General features: G+C 46.1%; 2 protein-coding genes and 1 long non-coding RNA gene across 7 annotated transcripts in view; 2 read left to right on the top strand and 1 right to left on the bottom strand.

Annotated features, from left to right (window-relative positions):
* UNC80 (unc-80 homolog, NALCN channel complex subunit) overlaps positions 1–13,499 on the top strand; it is a 126,812-nt gene extending 113,313 nt beyond the window's left edge. For all 3 annotated transcript variants that reach the window (XM_053946992.1, XM_053946991.1, XM_053946990.1), the window contains 4 exons: positions 6,848–6,929; positions 7,856–7,967; positions 9,110–9,297; positions 10,290–13,499. In XM_053946992.1, the coding sequence (XP_053802967.1) occupies positions 6,848–6,929; positions 7,856–7,967; positions 9,110–9,297; positions 10,290–10,559 (652 nt within the window). In that variant the 3' untranslated portion in view covers positions 10,560–13,499. The remainder of the gene's footprint in view (positions 1–6,847; positions 6,930–7,855; positions 7,968–9,109; positions 9,298–10,289) is intronic.
* On the bottom strand, positions 1,758–12,376 carry LOC128790370 (uncharacterized). 2 transcript variants are annotated; one of them, XR_008431722.1, is made up of 3 exons: positions 12,291–12,376; positions 5,544–5,751; positions 1,758–4,310 (listed from the first exon to the last, which is right to left on the bottom strand). It is a non-coding gene; the product is annotated as an uncharacterized LOC128790370 (long non-coding RNA). The 2 variants fall into 2 exon arrangements; XR_008431723.1 differs by lacking the exon at positions 12,291–12,376 and adding an exon at positions 7,327–7,847.
* Positions 13,500–13,509: 10 nt separating the features above from the next.
* Positions 13,510–16,331, top strand: RPE (ribulose-5-phosphate-3-epimerase). Of its 2 annotated transcripts, none has more exons than XM_053947006.1 (6): positions 13,510–14,014; positions 14,138–14,217; positions 14,301–14,440; positions 14,999–15,133; positions 15,277–15,363; positions 15,778–16,331. In XM_053947006.1, exons 1-6 carry the CDS (start codon positions 13,602–13,604, stop codon positions 15,898–15,900), a joined length of 978 nt encoding a protein of 325 aa, XP_053802981.1. In that variant the 5' UTR covers positions 13,510–13,601; the 3' UTR covers positions 15,901–16,331. The 2 variants fall into 2 exon arrangements, with proteins under 2 accessions (XP_053802981.1, XP_053802982.1); XM_053947007.1 differs by having other exon boundaries at positions 13,795–14,003.
* Positions 16,332–17,791: the final 1,460 nt, after the last annotated feature.

Raw genomic sequence — 17,791 nt, 5'->3', positions numbered from 1 at the left:
CCAATAACTTTGAGAAGGCTAAAGAGAAGGGGAAAGAAAAAGCTGTAGTGAAAGAAGCAGCAGGCTGGCCTTGGGGTTTTCCCCTTGTTTAACAATTGCTTGAAAAATGATCCATGAGGCATTAGCTGTATCCTGTTATAAGCATTAGTCTGATGGCTTATGTAAAATGGAGACATCTGTTTTTTCATTCATCTCACTATGCTGTCACCACAAAAGACTTAATATCACTCTGAGTTTTTTACCATTCACTGATAAAACTAATTATGGTAAGTCCTGTGGAATATAGTGTTTTGTGGGTGCTTCACAGTAATTCTCATTAATTTTGCAAAGCATTTTCAATTCTCAAATGACACCTTAGAAATCGTGCAGATGGACACCATAAATACAAATCTAAAATGGCTCTGTTAGCACTGGAGTTCAGGTCTAGCTGTTCCCCATTACCCATAGACAGGGGAGCAAACACATACGGGCCAGGAGTGAACTTCAAAGGGAAGGCTGCACCTTTAACACCCAGATCCGTCATGTTAATCATTCTCCCTGCCCTGCTGCTGTGCTCCTGCCTCTCAACCCATCCTCTTGAGGCTGGAGAGCTGCTGTTAGTCCCAAGAGCATCTCTGTTTCCTCCCAGGAGAACACGGCCCTGTACATTGGCAACACAGAGGGTAACTTGCTATTTCATTCCTGCACCAGTGGAAGCTGTGGATAAGTTGAGAGGCGTTTGTGTGAATGGTTTCTGCTCCATTAGCTTGGGTTTTCATGTTGGTAGTGGCTTTTTGGGACGGGGACAGGCTGCTGTGTCTGCTTGTTCACTCTCCTGAGCTGACAAAAGGAGAGTTTATCATCAGTGCTGTCACCGAGCTCATTCTATGCAACATGGTGTCCTTTGTGTGTGTGAGCCCTGCTCTGGCAGACTGGTCTATGATGGGTTAGGAAAAGACAGCAGCTTCTTGGCAGGGGCAGGAGTAATGTTACCTGTTCTTTTGACAAAGTGAGATGGACTGCATGGTCTGAGCTAAAGAGGTGAAGAGAAATCATTCAGTCAAAGAACTTGCATGTTGTCCCTTTAGCAGCACTAAAAACTCACTACAGTTTTTTAAGAGGATAAAGGGGAAGGTCTGTATCTGAGCTAAGGCAAATAATGACCCGATACTTGGTTACATCAGTGTTGGTGTTTGAAATCTTGTTAAGTAAGGGGTAGCCACTCCTAATTACAATGGTGAGGCTAAGCACTATGAGACACCTAAGTCAATAAATGCGTTCAAACACAATAATTTATTCTGAACCCTGAAATGTAATCAGCTGCACAGTGGGTTCCTATTAATTCTCTAGGGACCAGGACACTATCCTGCACCCTGCTCTATGGTACAGAGATCTCATAGAGCAAATGGGTGAGCAGATGCACTTGGGAGTCAGTTCTGCTGAGGTTTATTACCCTTTTCAAGGAGTGGGCATTAATGTCTTAAGGATGGGCGCCAGGGCTGCAAAGCCTTAAGAAGGAATGAAGACACTGCAAATATGTCTAAAAAGATTAGGTTAGATCTCTGTGAGGATGAAAAGATGTTTCAACTGCATTGCTAAATATGAAAATTGGATTCCTTCTCTAAAGGACAGCAGTAATAAAGCAGATGTTGCAGAAGCTTATTGTGCTATGGGGATTCTAGGGCAGAATTAATTTGTTTTTACATTCAAGAACATTAGTTCTGAATAAAGCAGGCTTGAGTTTTTCTTATGTAACTTTGATTTTGGCTGGTGCACACTGATAGCTTTTTAGGATCACCTTCTTAATTCACAAACTGGTGTTTATTCATAACTGAGATAAAGAAATAAACAATATTTACTAAGGACTAGACCCTTGTGGAAGGTAGGAGTCTTAAATAAATTAAACAAATTGTGACAAATGCAAAAATAATAATAAAGTCTGTTTCCCATTGTTCTATAGCAATTAGACACAGCCTTGAAGAAAAGCAGGGACGGCAGGAAGGGGAGAGCACTGAAGTGCTCAGTCAGCTTGGGGTACAGGGCTGAGGAGCATCTGAGAGGACAGGATATTTTCCCAAATCAGAAAGGAAGAAGGTGAAGCCACTGTAATGGAAATCTGTTGCACAAACACATTTCTCTGTAATGTTTGTGCCTATCCTAGCTTGAAAAACCAGATTGTATCCACATTGCCAGGGCAATTGCAGCAGCAGATTTAATGCTAACTGGGCTGGGATGTATGTGAAAATACAATATATTTAACCCATTCTCCACTGCCTTTGTCCACCAACCCTCTCATTCATGTCTAGGGACACAAAGTGTCTACCATGGTGGTGTGGCAAGCATGTACATCTCTTTAATAGACATTGAAGCTCGTTGCTTCCTTTGTTTTGTTTTGGTTGGTTGTTTTTGTTTTGTTGGTTTTTGTTTGGTTTTTTGTTGATTGGTTGGGGTTTTGTTTGTTTGTTTGTTGCCTGCATGGTTAGTTTTTCTTGTAATTCCTGAGTATCACTTCTTTTACTTGCCAACCCAACAAAGTTTGTTTTGGCCCCCACTGTGTGACTGCACTGTCTGTCATTCCTTGTAGTGCTGGCAGCATGCATCCATCAACTTGGGTTGGATTGATCTTTGGCTCACCTCTGCCCTATATAATGGGAGTAACATTAGTGTGCAAATAAACCCCTGACAGAGATACTCAGAGAGTGACAGGGCATCTTTGTGTTGGGCTAGAAAAAAATCTTGTTTCTTATTCCCAAATAAATGTGGCTTATGTCCTTTGGAAAAACTGTTCTTGTAGATCAGATTGCCATGGGCGGGGGAAATATACTGTCAGCTGAAAAGGCACTTGATTTGGTGTTCCTTGGCTGGGTCCCACGGGCTGTCAGAAAAACAGTGTATTCCTGGTCAGGTCTGGTAAACAAAGAGAGACAGAAAAGGAGGGAGGGCAGGCTGCACAAAGCCAACCCTCTGCTGCTATGCTCCTTTTCACAGAATCAAGATGGGTAGATCTGTTCTTTGATGTGAAAAGAAACCCTCACAAATCCTCATGAAGAGAAAGTGTATAGCTGAAAATTCAGTCACTCGTCTGCAATTTGTGGTCTTTATCATTCTCTCTTGCTCTCTCTTTCCTTCTTCAAAATGTGGGGATAGAGAGCAAAAAGACAGCCACAGCAGGACTGTGTTGTGCACAGGCAGCTCTGCAAAACTCAGCTGCCCTCAGGTCCACCATTTCCCTGCAATAGCTGTCTTCAATTTTAGCTTGTAAGGTCATTCCAGATTATACCAATTTGTGTTATGATTCAGTACTGGAAGTGAATATCAACCAGGCCACTTAACTCATTTCACTTATGTTATAAGCCAGGCTGAAAATCCCAGACTCCAGCAGGAGGACACTAAGTCCAGCTTTTTTTTGCTTGCCTATTGTTTGTCTTCTGTGCATGGGAATAGTTTTTATCTCATATATAGCCTCTGTGCCCTCACACAGTCCATGTTTACCTGTTTTCTAAGGACTTTTTCAAGTGTTTTCATATCACATGTGAAGTGAGTTTGTTTCAGCACTGTAAACTGTTTTGTACTGAATATAATTGCAGTCTTTCTGCTACAGACATGTCTCCTTCCTCACAGAACTAAGAGTTCCTTCATCAAAAATTGTAACAGTATTTTCAAGCTAGTCCAGTAGACATTTTTTGCAAGAAATTCTTTGTTGGAATATTAGGTTCTTTCTAGGGTTCCAACACTTCTCCAGCTAATTCCTACTTCACTCACATAGTGGTAACCACGGTAAAAACGTCTAGAAATGCAGAAGTTTTTCTGTAATCCTAGAAACAGAAGATTAAGGAAGTTCACCGAGCAATTTTGGGTAGTCTAGATCACAAATATAAAGACTAATTTAAGTGCAGTATCTTTGTTTTAATAAGGAATGATGTGATGCTTTTGGACTTACCAGTCATATGTGCTGCAGTCACTGTCTGAGTCAAGAACACACCTCTGCTAATAGGAGGTAACTCTAAGGGCTCTGCTTATCCCTAGGCAGGTGTTTGTGTGGTGTTTAGGATGCTTGGTATGTAAAGCAAAAATGCTATGGAAAAGCTGGGATATATGTTCCAGGAACTGGTGAGTTCATTTGGAAGACCTGTCTAAGGAAGAAAAGAACTCAAATATATCTTGTTTTTTTTTTGGCTTTGAGCTTGCTGAAGCTTTTCCTCTTTTTCCAAGGCAGTGCAGCTGTGGTGAGATTGCTGAGGGCATGCCCAGGATTATTAGTCTGTCAATCAAAAGATAAACAGCTTCAGGGTCCCAAGATGTCTCTCTCCTTGAAGTTGCCACTGCCTCCCCTGTAGAAGTGATAGAAACATATGGATATGGTTCATTGCAAAGCCTGGCTTTAGTTTAAATGAAAGGAAGAAAGGAATAAGGCTTTCAGATCAGGTAACAAGACTTTGCCCCCATCTTGGTTTGAAAGACAGGTGTCTGCCAAGGGAAGCAGGAGCTTCCCTTGGTATGGAAAATATGACCCATTTCCCTCCAACTTATTATAACTTTCACGTTAAGGGGCTTTCAGGCAGAGCTGTGAAAAGGAGCAGCAGTTCTTTACTAACACACACACACACATATATCTATGTGTAAGGAGGCAAACAGCCCCAGGCAGGGCCCAGGCCAGGCCCAGCCTCTCTCGGCTGCCGGCGCTTTCCCCTTCGCTGCAGTTCCCGTCACGGCCGCCAGGGGCGCTGCTGGCTCCCGGCCGGGCAGGGCGGGTGCGGCGATTCCCCCGCGCCTGCAGGGGGCGCTGTGCTGCCTCCCCGCGCCTGCAGGGGGCGCTGTGGCACCGCTGTCCCTCAGCGGCAATGGCGGACAGGCTGAAAGGGGAAGAGGGGCTGCAGCAGGAGCCTCGGAGCAGCGGCTGGGACGGCAGGGCAGGCTCGCCCAGGGTGGCAAACAGGAGGCAGCAGAAACTCCGCAGCTGCAGCAGCAGCCACAGGGTGTCCCGGCAGGCAGGAGCGTGGGATAGAGTGCAGTGAAAAAAGCCCGAGGCAGCGGCGGCCGGGCTCCTCCGCAGTAGCCGGGGAAGACGCACCCTCCAGGAAGGAAGAGAGGGTTTGGGTCCCTGTGTTTTCCCCACCCGAACAGATGGCAAGGGTCCTTTCCAGCGAGGCAGGGTGCCAATAAGGTCCCAGTTCAATGGTGGCTCTCATGAGCAAACGCTCAGCTGAGGTAGGACAAAACAGGGTAGGGCTCAGCCCTGGCAGCAGCAGTGAATTCCCTCCCCAAGCAGCAGCTCCACTGTCCTCCTCTGAAACCCAGAGAGCCAGGAGCTGCGCCAGCCCCTTTTCCCCAGCCCAATTCTTGTGGTATCTCTGCCCCTCCAAGAGAAAACCCTCATTTAAGTGAGTGGGGAGCTGCACCCTTCCCATGAAAACTTCTCTTGTCTCGCCTAAGCATCAGTTGTTATGGTGTGTCAGCAACAGATGGGACAAAATTCCATGAAAGAAAGAAACAAAAGGCAAAATCCTAAACCCCAACAGCCCCAAAGCAGAGCAGGAAACCCTGCATGTTCTGTTCTGCCAAACCTTGTAAGGACAATCGGTATATTCTGCCAAAGTGAAGAATGAGCTGCTCAGAAGGCAAAGCTTTTTAAGCCTCTCCACAGCCGTCCTCCATGTCTTGTCTGACCATGTACCTAGGTTTGTCTTCTTCCTCCACCGCTGCATGGTCAGATGATTAGCCTTCATTCTCTTGGTGGTACTGACAAACTCCAGGGAGGTCCAAGGGAAGCATCTAGAGAAAAGAATGTTGTTTTCCTTTAGATTAATGCATGCCAAAGACAAAATTTATTGCAATACTGAATCTTGAACACTGTGTATACCAGCTATAGCTGGAAGTTGCTTAAATAGGACCTGTTGCTCAGTGGATTCCAGTCTGGCTTAAAAAAAGCAGCTGCCTGAGTTTAAAGAAGTCTGTCTTAACTGTTAGTGACTATTGTAGTCATAAGTCTCTCAGCTAAAGTGTTTTGTGACTGCTAAATGTCCAGCGTTTGGAGGAATACAGTGCTTTGATAAAAATGAGGGGAGGCTGGTATCTTTATATTAGGTAGGTTGAATGGTCAGTTGAATGGTAGTATGAGATGGTGCATAGCAGAGTATGTTTTATTGCTAAAGTTTTTCTACTGCAGGTTTTCAGATATTTTGTGCCAGTATATTAAAAACCAAAAAGCTCTGTCTGTCTATCTAATTTTTGTTTACTTGTCTCTTTTGTTTGTTAGTCACAAAAAGACTTGAGGCTGCAAGTGTTGAGTGTGGGGCCTTGCTCACATAACTCATGCATCCATTATGTGAATGGATCCTTTGTCACTTTGCGTTTGTTTTTTGTTTGTTGACTTAAATTGAAATTAAAACAAGATGACAAAATTGTGATGAGGCCATGGAGTCTTATTTGGGAAGAAAAATAATAGCTTTTACAACTTTGTCCTTGAATAAAGGAAAAGCAAACAAGGCTTTTGAGCTAGGAAGCTGACGTTCCTGCCTTCACTGATGTGGCAAAGGATGCAGAGAAGTGAGTGCTGCTCAGTGGGATGCATCAATCAATGACTGAAAACTGAAATCTGCAGTTATTTATATTTGGATGCTACCTGTGCGTGGCCAAGTCCTGAATACCATGACTCCACCTCCCACCCTTTCCTAAGCCCTGGAAGCCACAACCCAATAGACATGTCCCCTCCCATCCTTCAAAGATAGTGCTGCTCTTTGAAGTGACTGTGCCATTAGTGGTTGGTCGATCTCTTGTTTATTTATTTACTTTAGTCCCAGTTGCCAGGACACCTACTAGTTATGCAGTGTGCTTCTGTACTTGGCCTAATGCTGTCAACATCTCACAGGGTGGCAAGTGTGCAGAGCGAGCCAGGACAGCAGAACCTCCTCCTGCAGCAGCCCCTGGGGCGGAAGAGAGGCCTACGGCAGGTGAGGACACAGGCAGTAATAAACAAACCTTCTCTCCTGCTGTGTGATTTGGTTTGGCTTTTCTTGCATGGGGCTGTGTGGACATTGACGTGTGGATGTGATGTGTCCCTTCTACCTAATTTTTGCTATACTAGGGCAGTCCCTTGACTTAGCAGGAACCATAGCACAAATTGTAGGTGTGAAGCCAGGCAAATCCCTCAGAGAGGAGCTGCCCTTCATTTTCAATTCCTCAGTCCTGTCCTCTATAGTAAAATGCGGTGAACCCCGGCTCAGGGAAGAAATGATGATGTCTGCTCCAGATCAGAAGGCTGAAGGATAGCTTTATTAAAACTATACTATATTTCATTAATATACTATTTAAAGAGATACTATACTATTCTACATACTTCTTACTTACCTATCTAACACCAACTCGTGACTCTCTGCTGAGAGTCCAAGCCACAGCTGGATCCCATTGGTCACTGAACCCAAACAACCTTCACCAGAATCCACCCCAGCAATCACTGCAGGTGAACAATCTCCATACCACATTCCACATGGGGAAAGCAAAGGAGCAGAGATAAAGACTGTTTTCTCTTCTTCTCTCTGTGCTTCTCAAAGAAATCCTGAAAGACAGAATTATGTCTCTCTGTCCAGAGAATGTAAATGTCACAGTCCTCTGCAGGCTTTTTTCTTATTACTATTATTAAATGATGGTCACACAACCTGTCCTGCATTACATTCAGTGTTGAAACTGAAAAGGCACAAAGCCCAGAAGTTCATGTGAAGGAAATGTGTGAGCCATGGAAACCTTAAAACACATATCTGCTAAAAGTAGAGTGAGGGGACATCAGAGGTACAGACAGCGATGATGTGTTCTCCTTTCAGAGAAGAAGCTGTGCAATATGTGACCATACATCAGCCTAACTCTCTGTTCCAATGTTTAGCTTCGACGACCGCTGCTGTCACGTCAGAAGACTCAAACTGAGCCTCGGAGCCGTCACGGAGCTCGACTTTCAACCACGAGACGGAGCATCCAGCCAAAGCCAAAACCCTGTGGTAGGGCACTGCTGAATTTCCAGAGCCAGCATTCCACACTGGAAAGGAGAAAATGCTGTGGCTTTAGCTTGAAGGAATAGTAGGTTGTTACTAGCTTATATTAAAGTGAAGTCCCAGCAGCTTTATACTTTTTCCTAGGGAATAGATATCCTGTCAGAAATCCACTCCCTCAAAACACTCTGATGGTTTCTCCAGAGGTTTTCAAGGTCAAACAGGACATGAACAACGAATGATCTTGTTTCCAAGAGTTATGGAGAATTTAGGGGATGGGTTTCCTCTAGTCAGGATGCCTTATCCAAAACCTCCCGATGTGCAAGTTTGGAAGATGCTATTGAGAGTAGTAGAAAGAAGGACATGTCCCATCATAAGCTTAGCAGTACAGAGCTCTAAGGACTGCATATGGAAATGAATGTAGGACAGTTTCAGTCTGTGCTGTATGTTTCCAGGAGTCAGCACTGCCAAGCTGAGCAGGTGGTTGTATTCTGTACCATCTGAAGTGAGCAGTGAGCTTTGGAGGAAACATCTCCAATAGCAAAGGTTACTTGGGAACTTGCTGCGTTTCAGCAGGAGTGTGCTGGGGCAACACCACTGCTGGAGATGTTTGAAACACAAAAGTTAACAAAAAATAATTAAAAGCAGGAATGGGAATATCAGTTTTACTGTTAGATTTTTAGTCTAAGCTGTCTTTACTCAGTGCTCTTCTGTTATTCCTGGCTAGTGGACTTAGTCTGCAGGAATGAGGGGTTATCTGTTGCACTTTTTTTCCTTAGATTTTCAGCAAAACCTTGGGCAATTCTCCTATCTTTTTCTATGCCAGTTTTTCTTTTATATATGAGGGAATTCAACTCAGTGTATTCTTCTGGAATGGAAAGATGTTATGGGTGGTATTTTTCTCACCAAGCCATGACAAGCATAGGTGTGCTGGTTAGACTTCAGGAGATCCCAGAGTCTTGCTGTGGCTGTAGTGGAAACCCAGGGTAAAAGACTTTTAGATTAGATGCTGATTAGACAGCTTATGTAAAGATGGAAGGAACCACAAATCCTGTCTTAGTTGTAAAACCTCCAGGTATTCTCTCTCTTCTTTTCTTGTGTATTTCTTCCCAAATTGTAACCCTGAGTTTTCTGGGCTTTGTACCCTTCAGCGGAGCAGAAGCGGTCGGTGACGTTCACTGAAGCCCAGCCCGAGGCACCCCCGGCCTGCGCCGTGGACCCGCCGCAGCAGCCGGGCTGCAGCCACAGCAGCCCCCAGGCCACCGGCCAGCAGGAGCCCCTGGGCAAACCTGTGCTGACTTCCTCTCCTGCCATCGTTGTGGCTGACCTTCACAGCCAGGTAATGTAGCCTGTGTCCCTCCACTGCTCCGTCCCAGGCACGGGGAAGCGCCGGATGCATTACAGCACTGTGATGAAAGCTGGCAGGAGGGTAAAGACAGCAAACTCTCCTGTGTGGCTGTTCTTTAGGCTGTTTGCTGTCAAGCCCCCTGCTTCTGTAAAGCCATTCCTTTCCAGGTCAATGCAACAATTCTTAATTTGAAAATATATTTTCTGCATCTTCCCTTTCGGTCTTCCCATCATACAGTGTCCTTCTGGACCCAATCACCAAGGCAAGCTGTCCTCAACAGGTTTTCACAGGCAATCCATCAAAGCCTCAGGACTGTTTAAGCACCACATTGCAAAAGAAATTGCTTGTCCAACATAATTCTGTGTTGGCCCCCACTGAGAATGGTGCAGGGACAATTCCAGTCATCCCTTCAACACATCAGTGACACTGAGATAACTTTTATACACCCAGCTATCCAGTGTCTTTTGAGGTTATGTCCTTTGCCATGCACAAATGAATGCTCTCCGTCTTCAGAATCACAGAATGAATCACAGAATGGTTTGGACTCATTCCACCGCTTTCCACTAGCCCAGGTTGCTCCAAGCCCGTCCAGCCTGGCCTTGAACCCTTCCAGGGATGGGGCAGTCACAGCTTCTCTGGGAAACCTTTTCCAGTGCCTCACTATCCTCAATATAAAGGATTTTTTCCTAATATCTAATGTAAACCTACTCTCCATTTGAAGCCATATGCTAAAAAAGATTAAACGAGAGAGTATTAATGACTCAAATCAGATAAACTTTCTGATCTTTGATGTAAATTTGATTCATCAGCAAAAATATATTGTTAGGTATAATTTTAAGGGATTTATAATCTACAAGTGCTTGGTTCTTTATGGTAAAATGTATATCTGAATGAGAAAATACTTTATAGACCTTCCTTTCCTTTTTTCCCCCCTCTCCCTCCTGCTTTCTCTGAGCCTGACCACCAGCTGTCCTCATCTGCAGAGCGAGGCTCTCTCTGCTGAGGAGGAGAAGGAAAAAGAGGAGGGCTTGGAATCCCGGCCAACAACAGCACAGAGCACCCCTCCCACCCAGCTCTCTGACACTGAGGACTACACTGGCCTGGAGACCACCAGCTTGCTGCAGCATGGGGACACTGTCCTGCACATCAGCGAGGACAATGGCATGGAGAATCCTCTGCTGGCCACTCATTTCAGCTTTGCACATGTGGAGCTTGGGGAGACAGATGTTGATCTAGATGAATCTCATGTTTAACTCTTGGGGAAGTACAGTAGTGGGAGGAGGAAGGAAGTGTTTACCTTTCCTTAGAGTTCCCTGCTAAATAGTAACTAATTAAAGCAAGAGCACTTTATTATCCAAAAGCAGGAAACAGCTATCAGCCAGTTGCTATAGACTGGCAAATTTCTGTTTGTGAGATCTCTTTTCAGTTCAGGGCAGGACCACAGGAACCAAGAACTGGTACAGAATTCTCAGGATAGGGGTGTGTAGGCAAACGTGGTCCATAGAGCCCTGATCTGGCAGCCGTGTACTGTGATCAGCAGCCTCACTGGGTAATGGGCTGCTGGACTGTGTGAGACAGAGAAGTCTCTTCTGAGACTGTGCCTGAGATTTATTTTTGTAGTGTTTTTGAGAGGAGGGCTACACAGCAGCTGAACCCAAGGCTCTTACACTTTGAAAACAGTGAAAACACTGACAGAAAGTACCAATCTAAAGCTTGATTTTCTCAAGCCTGGGACCATTGTTTCTAACATGCAGAGCAACAATAAGCACCATAAAGCAATTAGACTTTTCTTTTCTTTTTTTTTTTGGCACTGCAGACTTAAGTTGAGTTTACTTTTGTCTGTTAGTTCCATTCCACTCTGTAAAATATTGCCCTTGTGCTACAAAAATACTTGCTCTGTAAAACTAAATACAGTATATAGCGTAAGCAGGAATGCACGTGCTGTCCACAGACACAGATGGGCAGGGGCTGAGTGGTCTGCAGGTGGTATAAATAACCCACACTGTCCTGCTTTAATGTACTGAGCTATTCATCTCCAGAGTTTAAAAAAATACTCCAAGAAACTGCATCTGGAATGCGTGGACCTTCTGGTCCCAAGCAACTGCTCCCCTGATGCTGTTGGATATACATAGAGGGATTTAAAGTAAATATTTATATATGGTATTTTCATGTTACTATATATATATATAAATATATATGTACATTGTAAACAAAAGATGGATATTGCAGGGCAGAAACTTGATGAAAGAATCTATTTTTGGCATGCTGAGATTGTATTTAAAAAGGTTCCATTTTATGTATGTAATGTTCATGGCTGCAAGTATTAGATGAATGTATGTAACATTTATAGAAGGTGGAGATCCCTGGGGGGATCAGCTGAAGTCACAGCTGAGTTAAAGGGTTTTTCTGCAGCATCATGGAATTACACTGAAATGTGAATTTAGCCATTAGCTGCTGACAGGCAAACTGCAAAATAGCTGTGAAGCAAACCATGAAATCATCAGCAATGCCCAAAGACACCCTTGGGAATCATACACTGCCGTTTTTGGCTCATGTTAGACTAACTGGAGTTTATAATCATGCCATTATTGTGCAGAGGAAGATGTTTTGAATCATCCTGAGAGTATCTAAAATGTGCTCATTACCATTTTGGCTCCTGAGGGCTTGCAGTTTTGACACACACATCATAAAGCAGCCTTACTAAGGAGGGAAATGGTATCCTTCTAGCCATCTCCAAAGAAAGGACTTGCAGCTCTCCTCACGGGCTCTGCAGTAGCTGTTGCAGTGCTACCCTGCAGATGGCTGCCTTGCTGCTGTAGTGCAGCCCACAGGTTTTCCTGGGGCTAAGACCATTAAGCACACACCTGGCAGCAGGTTTCAGCCTGTGAAGCCCACGGAGCCTTAGGCTGCGCTGCCTGGCATTTGCCAAATGCTCACATTTGACAGGAGCTGTGCACACCAGTCGGGGCAGGGAATTCACTCACATTAAACCTCTGAAGAGAGCAAAAGCCATTTTTGTCCCAGGTGCTGAGCATGCTCTGCTACCACTCCGTTGGTGAGAGAAGGAGAATCTCAGCATGTCTTGGGAACAGCAGGGCTGGAAAAACAACTATTTTTATAGTGCACCACCTCTATCTCCCACATATATGGGGCTATATAAGGTACAGGTGGTGCTCTAATGCAGTTCTTGGCCTTGTAAGAGAGGTGACAGTGTCCCGACGGATGTCCTGGATAACGAAGTTTCCTCTGCTGATCAAAACATGCTGTACTGCTTTTATCTCCTTAGTGCACTGGAGCCTGTGCCAGCTACCTGTAGGATGCTGCTTTAGATTAGCTCCTAGCTCAGAGGTCACTCCAAGAATTGCTAAATTCCAGATGTTAAGTTTTATTATTAACACTGACGCACAAATGAGAAAAAAACCCACAGCTTTGCTTTCAAGTCCCAAGGTAGGCTTGGTCACAGGCAGTCTGGGGGGAGGAAAGCTTCAGACAGGAGCCGAGTAAACGGCTGGGACACAACACATACAGAATTAATGGTGCACTTTATAGAGTGACCTTTTCTGCAGAAAATGAGGAAGCATCTTCCTTAATGAAAAGTAGAGGCCTTCCCACAGTACTCTTCTCTAGAGATGACAAAATAACTGTGATTTACTTCATTTAATTCCGTGTATATAACGTTCAAGTCTCAAGTTTCCACTGTCACAGGTGAATCCACGGTAGTAAGCCATAGCAAGGACTAAAATGCCTCTTTTTAATGTCTACCCTACTAGAAATCAATGCAACTTCTAAATGATGTAATCTGCAATTTAGTTTTATCCAGGTGGCTGGGCAGCTGGCTTTGCTTTTGTGGGATGATTGCTCAGAGATGGCACAGACAGGCCAGCCCATCAGCCTGACTTCCCGTGCGTTTTACTGTCGTATCAGTTGCATTTAATGCCGTCCTGATGAGTGGCATACGAAGTACTTTAGGTGGTTCGTGCTTTCCTCCAGTATCTCTGTACCAGAACCGGTGTTATTTCTGCTGTGAAGACATACGATGCTGCTTTACATAGTGTTAGACGCCTTAAGCGCATGTCGTGTTCAGCAGTGTCCGGCTGTGCCTGTCTTGTCCGCGTGTCAGTCGGTCCCGTCGCCTCAGCATTTTATGCAAACGTTGTCCCGAGGATTAAATACAAAGGAACGACGGCAAAGGACAGAGTTCTGTGTTTGAGCGTCTTGCGTAACACGGTCGGTGTCTGGCGCTCTGAAGGGTTTCCATACGCGGTTTTGTTCCGGGATACCCACAGCGCTTGTTAATGTTTACCCCTCTGCTCCCAGGCCCGGCGCGGGGGTGCCGCGGCAGGGGGCCGGAACTGTGCTTTGTGGGGGACAAAATACGCTTGGTCGGGAACTTAAAATCACGCACACAAGGGTTATTTGCACTATTATTATTATTTCCGGAGGTTTGGGACCGAGGGTGCGGCTTGAGCCGCCTCAGCGCGGCCGGGAGGGCGGAGCAGCGCCCCAAGATGGCGGGGGCGCCGCCCCGGCCCTCCCACCGCCCGGCCGGCCCGCCCGCCGTCCCGGCAGCAGCCGCGGCGACAGCCATGGCCTCGGGGTGTCGGATCGGTCCCTCCATCCTCAACAGCGACCTGGCGGCGCTGGGCGCCGAGTGCAGCCGCATGCTGGACTGCGGGGCCGACTACCTGCACCTGGATGTAATGGACGGGTAACGCCGGGGACGGGCGGGAGCGGCCGGGCCGGGGGCGCGGGGGGCGGGCGGAACGGCCCGCTCCTCCCGGCCGGCACGGGGTAACCTGTGGGCGGGCGCGTCTCTCTCTTCGGCCCCAAGACACTTCGTCCCGAACATCACCTTCGGCCACCCCGTCGTGGAGAGCCTGCGGAAGCGGCTGGGCCAGGAGCCCTTCTTCGGTAAGGGCCGGGGGCTGCGGGGCGCTGCCCCTCCCTCCGGCAGCGGGACTCGGCCCCACTGCCCGCTCGCTCTCCTCTTGCAGACATGCACATGATGGTGGCCGCGCCAGAGCAGTGGGTGAAGCCCATGGCAGTCGCCGGTGCAAACCAGTACACCTTCCATCTAGAAGCGACGGACAATCCCGGGGCACTGATAAAAGACATTCGGGAGAATGGGATGAAGGTGAGGGGAGTACACATTGTGCTCTGCTTAACTAACAGCTGCCTTGCTGGCAGGTTCTCTGAGGTGACCAGTGATAGGACCTGAGGGAACCGGCAGCTGTATCAGGGGAGGTTTGGGCTGGATATTGGAAAAAGGTTTTTCCTCACAGGGTGGTCGGGCACTGGACAGGCTGCCCAGGGAACAGTCACAGTCCCAAGGCTGCCAGAGCTCCAGGAGTGTTTGGACAAGGCTCTGAGTCACAGGGTGAGATTGGTGGGGTGTCTGTGTAGGGCCAGGAGTTGCCCTTGATGAGCCTTACAGGTCCCTTCCAACTCAAGGTATTTTGATTCCATGATTTTATGGAAAACTCATTGCTGCCACTTCAGGTGGTCTAGGATTGGCACATGCAGCCCTAACACACTGTGCATGAAGTCAGTCTTCAATTTTCATGAATCTGGAATTTTTAACTAAAGCCTGTTCTTCCTGCCATTACACAGTTGTGTAATTACTTTCCTGGGTATCTGTACTAAGCTCAGGCCAGTCTTGCCCTAAGGTGCCCTTGGATTTGGCTTTCTGCAGGTTGGCTTGGCCATCAAGCCTGGCACTACAGTTGAACACTTGGCACCTTGGGCCAATCAGATAGACATGGCTTTGGTGATGACAGTAGAACCTGGGTTCGGAGGACAGAAATTTATGGAAGACATGATGCCAAAGGTAAACTATGTTTCTCTTTCATTATTTATTGAGCTAAAAGCTAATTAACAGTAGGGAGTAGTGAAGTAGATAAAACCTTTTCTAGATGTATGAGCAGCTGTAGGGTGGTAGCTCAGTGCTCAGCTTTTTATGTGGTTCCTCAGGTTCAGTGGCTCAGGACACAGTTTCCCTCCTTGGATATAGAAGTGGATGGAGGAGTGGGGCCTGACACCATCCATAAGTGTGCAGAGGTAAGAGGTTGCAGCAGAGCAGCATTCTCAGTCACTGTGCTGAGAGACTTATCAACTCCCAGAAAATAAAGCTTAGGAGAAATTTTTAGTTTTTGGAGGGAACCGTTAAACACATTTAATATCAAAATCTTTTTGAGATCTAATTTTGTGTCTTTTTTTGAAAATAGTGGCTATTGAAGCTTCCCCTAAGCCAAAGAATGTTTCTTTTATGTTGATGTAAATAGGAGCAATGTGAAATTACGTATTTGGGGAAGAGCTGTGCATTCTGAACTTGATTTGGGGTTGCAGTTAGGGGTATGTCACCTGTGTCCTACCTGTAGGCACACCAGCCCAGAATTGCCTGGGTGTTTTCCAGGCAGGATGTAGGCAGTGGCTGTGTGGCACGTGACTGAGCAGGGGCTTGCTGTCTCCCAGGCAGGTGCCAATATGATTGTGTCCGGCAGCGCTATCATGAAGAGCGCGGACCCCAGGTCTGTGATCAACCTCCTGAGGAACGTGTGCTCAGAAGCAGCCCAGAAGCGCAGTCTGGATCGATGAGACCTGCCCAAGCCGTGTTCCAGAAGGCTCTGGGCCTGCAAGGAGAACCCTTTTCTCGTGCATAAGTGGGGGCTGGATGAACACCAACTACAGAAACTTCTTGCTGCTGAACAGAGGAATCATTCCTTCACTGCAATGAAGCAAGCAGCAGTGGGAAACATTCAGTCTTTCAGGGTTGGAAATGCAATGGTTTGAACCTGTCTCTTGATTTTGTGGAGGCTAATTTTGTGGCACAACTTCTAATGCTGACTGGATTGAACCACAGTCAGTATGTTGCTTGCTAGAAGAGTGTAGCATCACCACAAGAATCTCTCTTGTGGAAGACTCTTAATCAAACTGCCTTCTGCTGTCTGTATTTTGTCATTTGATCTGTGCATTCCTACAAAACTTTTTCCACTACTGCATTAAACACCCCTTCCTTGGTGTGTTAAGTTCTTGAAGCTGACTGTCATAAATAAGTGGGTTTAGGAGTAAGTTTAGGGAAAAGGCAGCTTAAGAGGGCTAAAAAAATCCCAGTGATGGTAGAAATGTTCCTGTCCTTTGCCTCTGTTGCACTGGAAGTACTTGGCCATAGAAATCCAGCATCAGATAAGTCAGTGCAGCATCTTTACCAGGTCATGAAGTAAGGAATATCTTCTCACTTAGCTTTCAAATAGCCAGTTAAGACAGCTGTGTCTGAAATTCCTGGAAGTGATGGAATTCCTCAGAAGAATGTTGCTTTAATACTCCTCAGATAAGTAAAAGGCTTTTTCTTGTTCCACTATCTCCTTGGTTTGGACGTGTGTCTGAGTAAATTAAGATGGTAACATACAGAAAGGGTAGCTGCTGAAGAGATATGTAGATTGAAATGCCTGGAGATGGGTCTGTAAAACAGCTTGTGAAACCATACAGTCATCAGTCCTTCAATTTGCTGTGTCCACAGGCCTGGCCTGTTTGGGCACATGAGAGGTGAGTTACAGTGCACTAGAGGAAGACTGAGCAGGGCATTTTCAGGCCGACATGTCTCCCATGGCTCTAATTACCATTGCTGGCTCTTAAATATTTCATGGTGTTCTGTGTGGCATTTTTCCCTTTAAGTTGCAATTACAGAAGGGTTGCAGTCTTCTGCCTTGGGGGGGCAGGAGGCTCAGCAGCTGCAATTTCCACAGGGCCAGAGTCAGGTGTGTTCTTGCAGCAGCTGCTGAGGCAGTGCCAGGGCTGGTGCAGCCCCTCGGAGCCCAGGCCCCGTGAGGTGCCCCACAGCAAGGGGCAGTGCCCTTGGTGAGCAGCAGGAGCTAGGGCTAGTTCAGACACTCTGCAGGAGTATCTCAAATTGCTCAACTGCCACATTTTTTCTGCATGGTTAATTGTGGTTTAAGTGAACAAATTTCTTCCTGTTTCCACTCGCAACCCCATTTGGGAACTACCACAAGAAAAAAGGAGTTGTCTGGACCTATTGTACTGAGAGATATTTCAGAACAGGTTTGCCAAAACAAGCTTGGCCATGAAGCCTATAGTCCCAAGGGCTGTTGGGTGTGTGTTAGAGTAGCTTATCCATGCTTCTGGAAAGAACCAGTGTAGAGTTTAGTGTATGCGTGACAGTCGTGGCTCTGGTAGCTAAAATGCAGGCTGGACAGCCAGCAGCTGAAATGAAAATGCTAGTTCAGGATGTGGAGTCTGGCTTTTCATGCCGTTGAAAGCAGTAGGACAACAGCTGTAGTATACTAACCTTCTGCAGTCGAGTGTAAGCTGGATTGAAAGGGGAATCAAACTATTTCTGTTGTTTTCCTAATTAATTTGGGGGTGACATCCAAGTTGTGCTAGTTAATTGATGCTACTAAGATTTGTGGAAGGTATGTTCTCTGTTCATAGGTTGTAGCCATTTTGCAGTTGTTTTAAGAATGTAAGTTTG

This window comes from Vidua chalybeata, chromosome 7, assembly GCF_026979565.1.
Source record: "Vidua chalybeata isolate OUT-0048 chromosome 7, bVidCha1 merged haplotype, whole genome shotgun sequence".
In the NCBI taxonomy this organism is placed as follows: Eukaryota; Metazoa; Chordata; class Aves; order Passeriformes; family Viduidae; genus Vidua; species Vidua chalybeata.
This window is presented reverse-complemented; position numbering and strand designations above follow the sequence as displayed.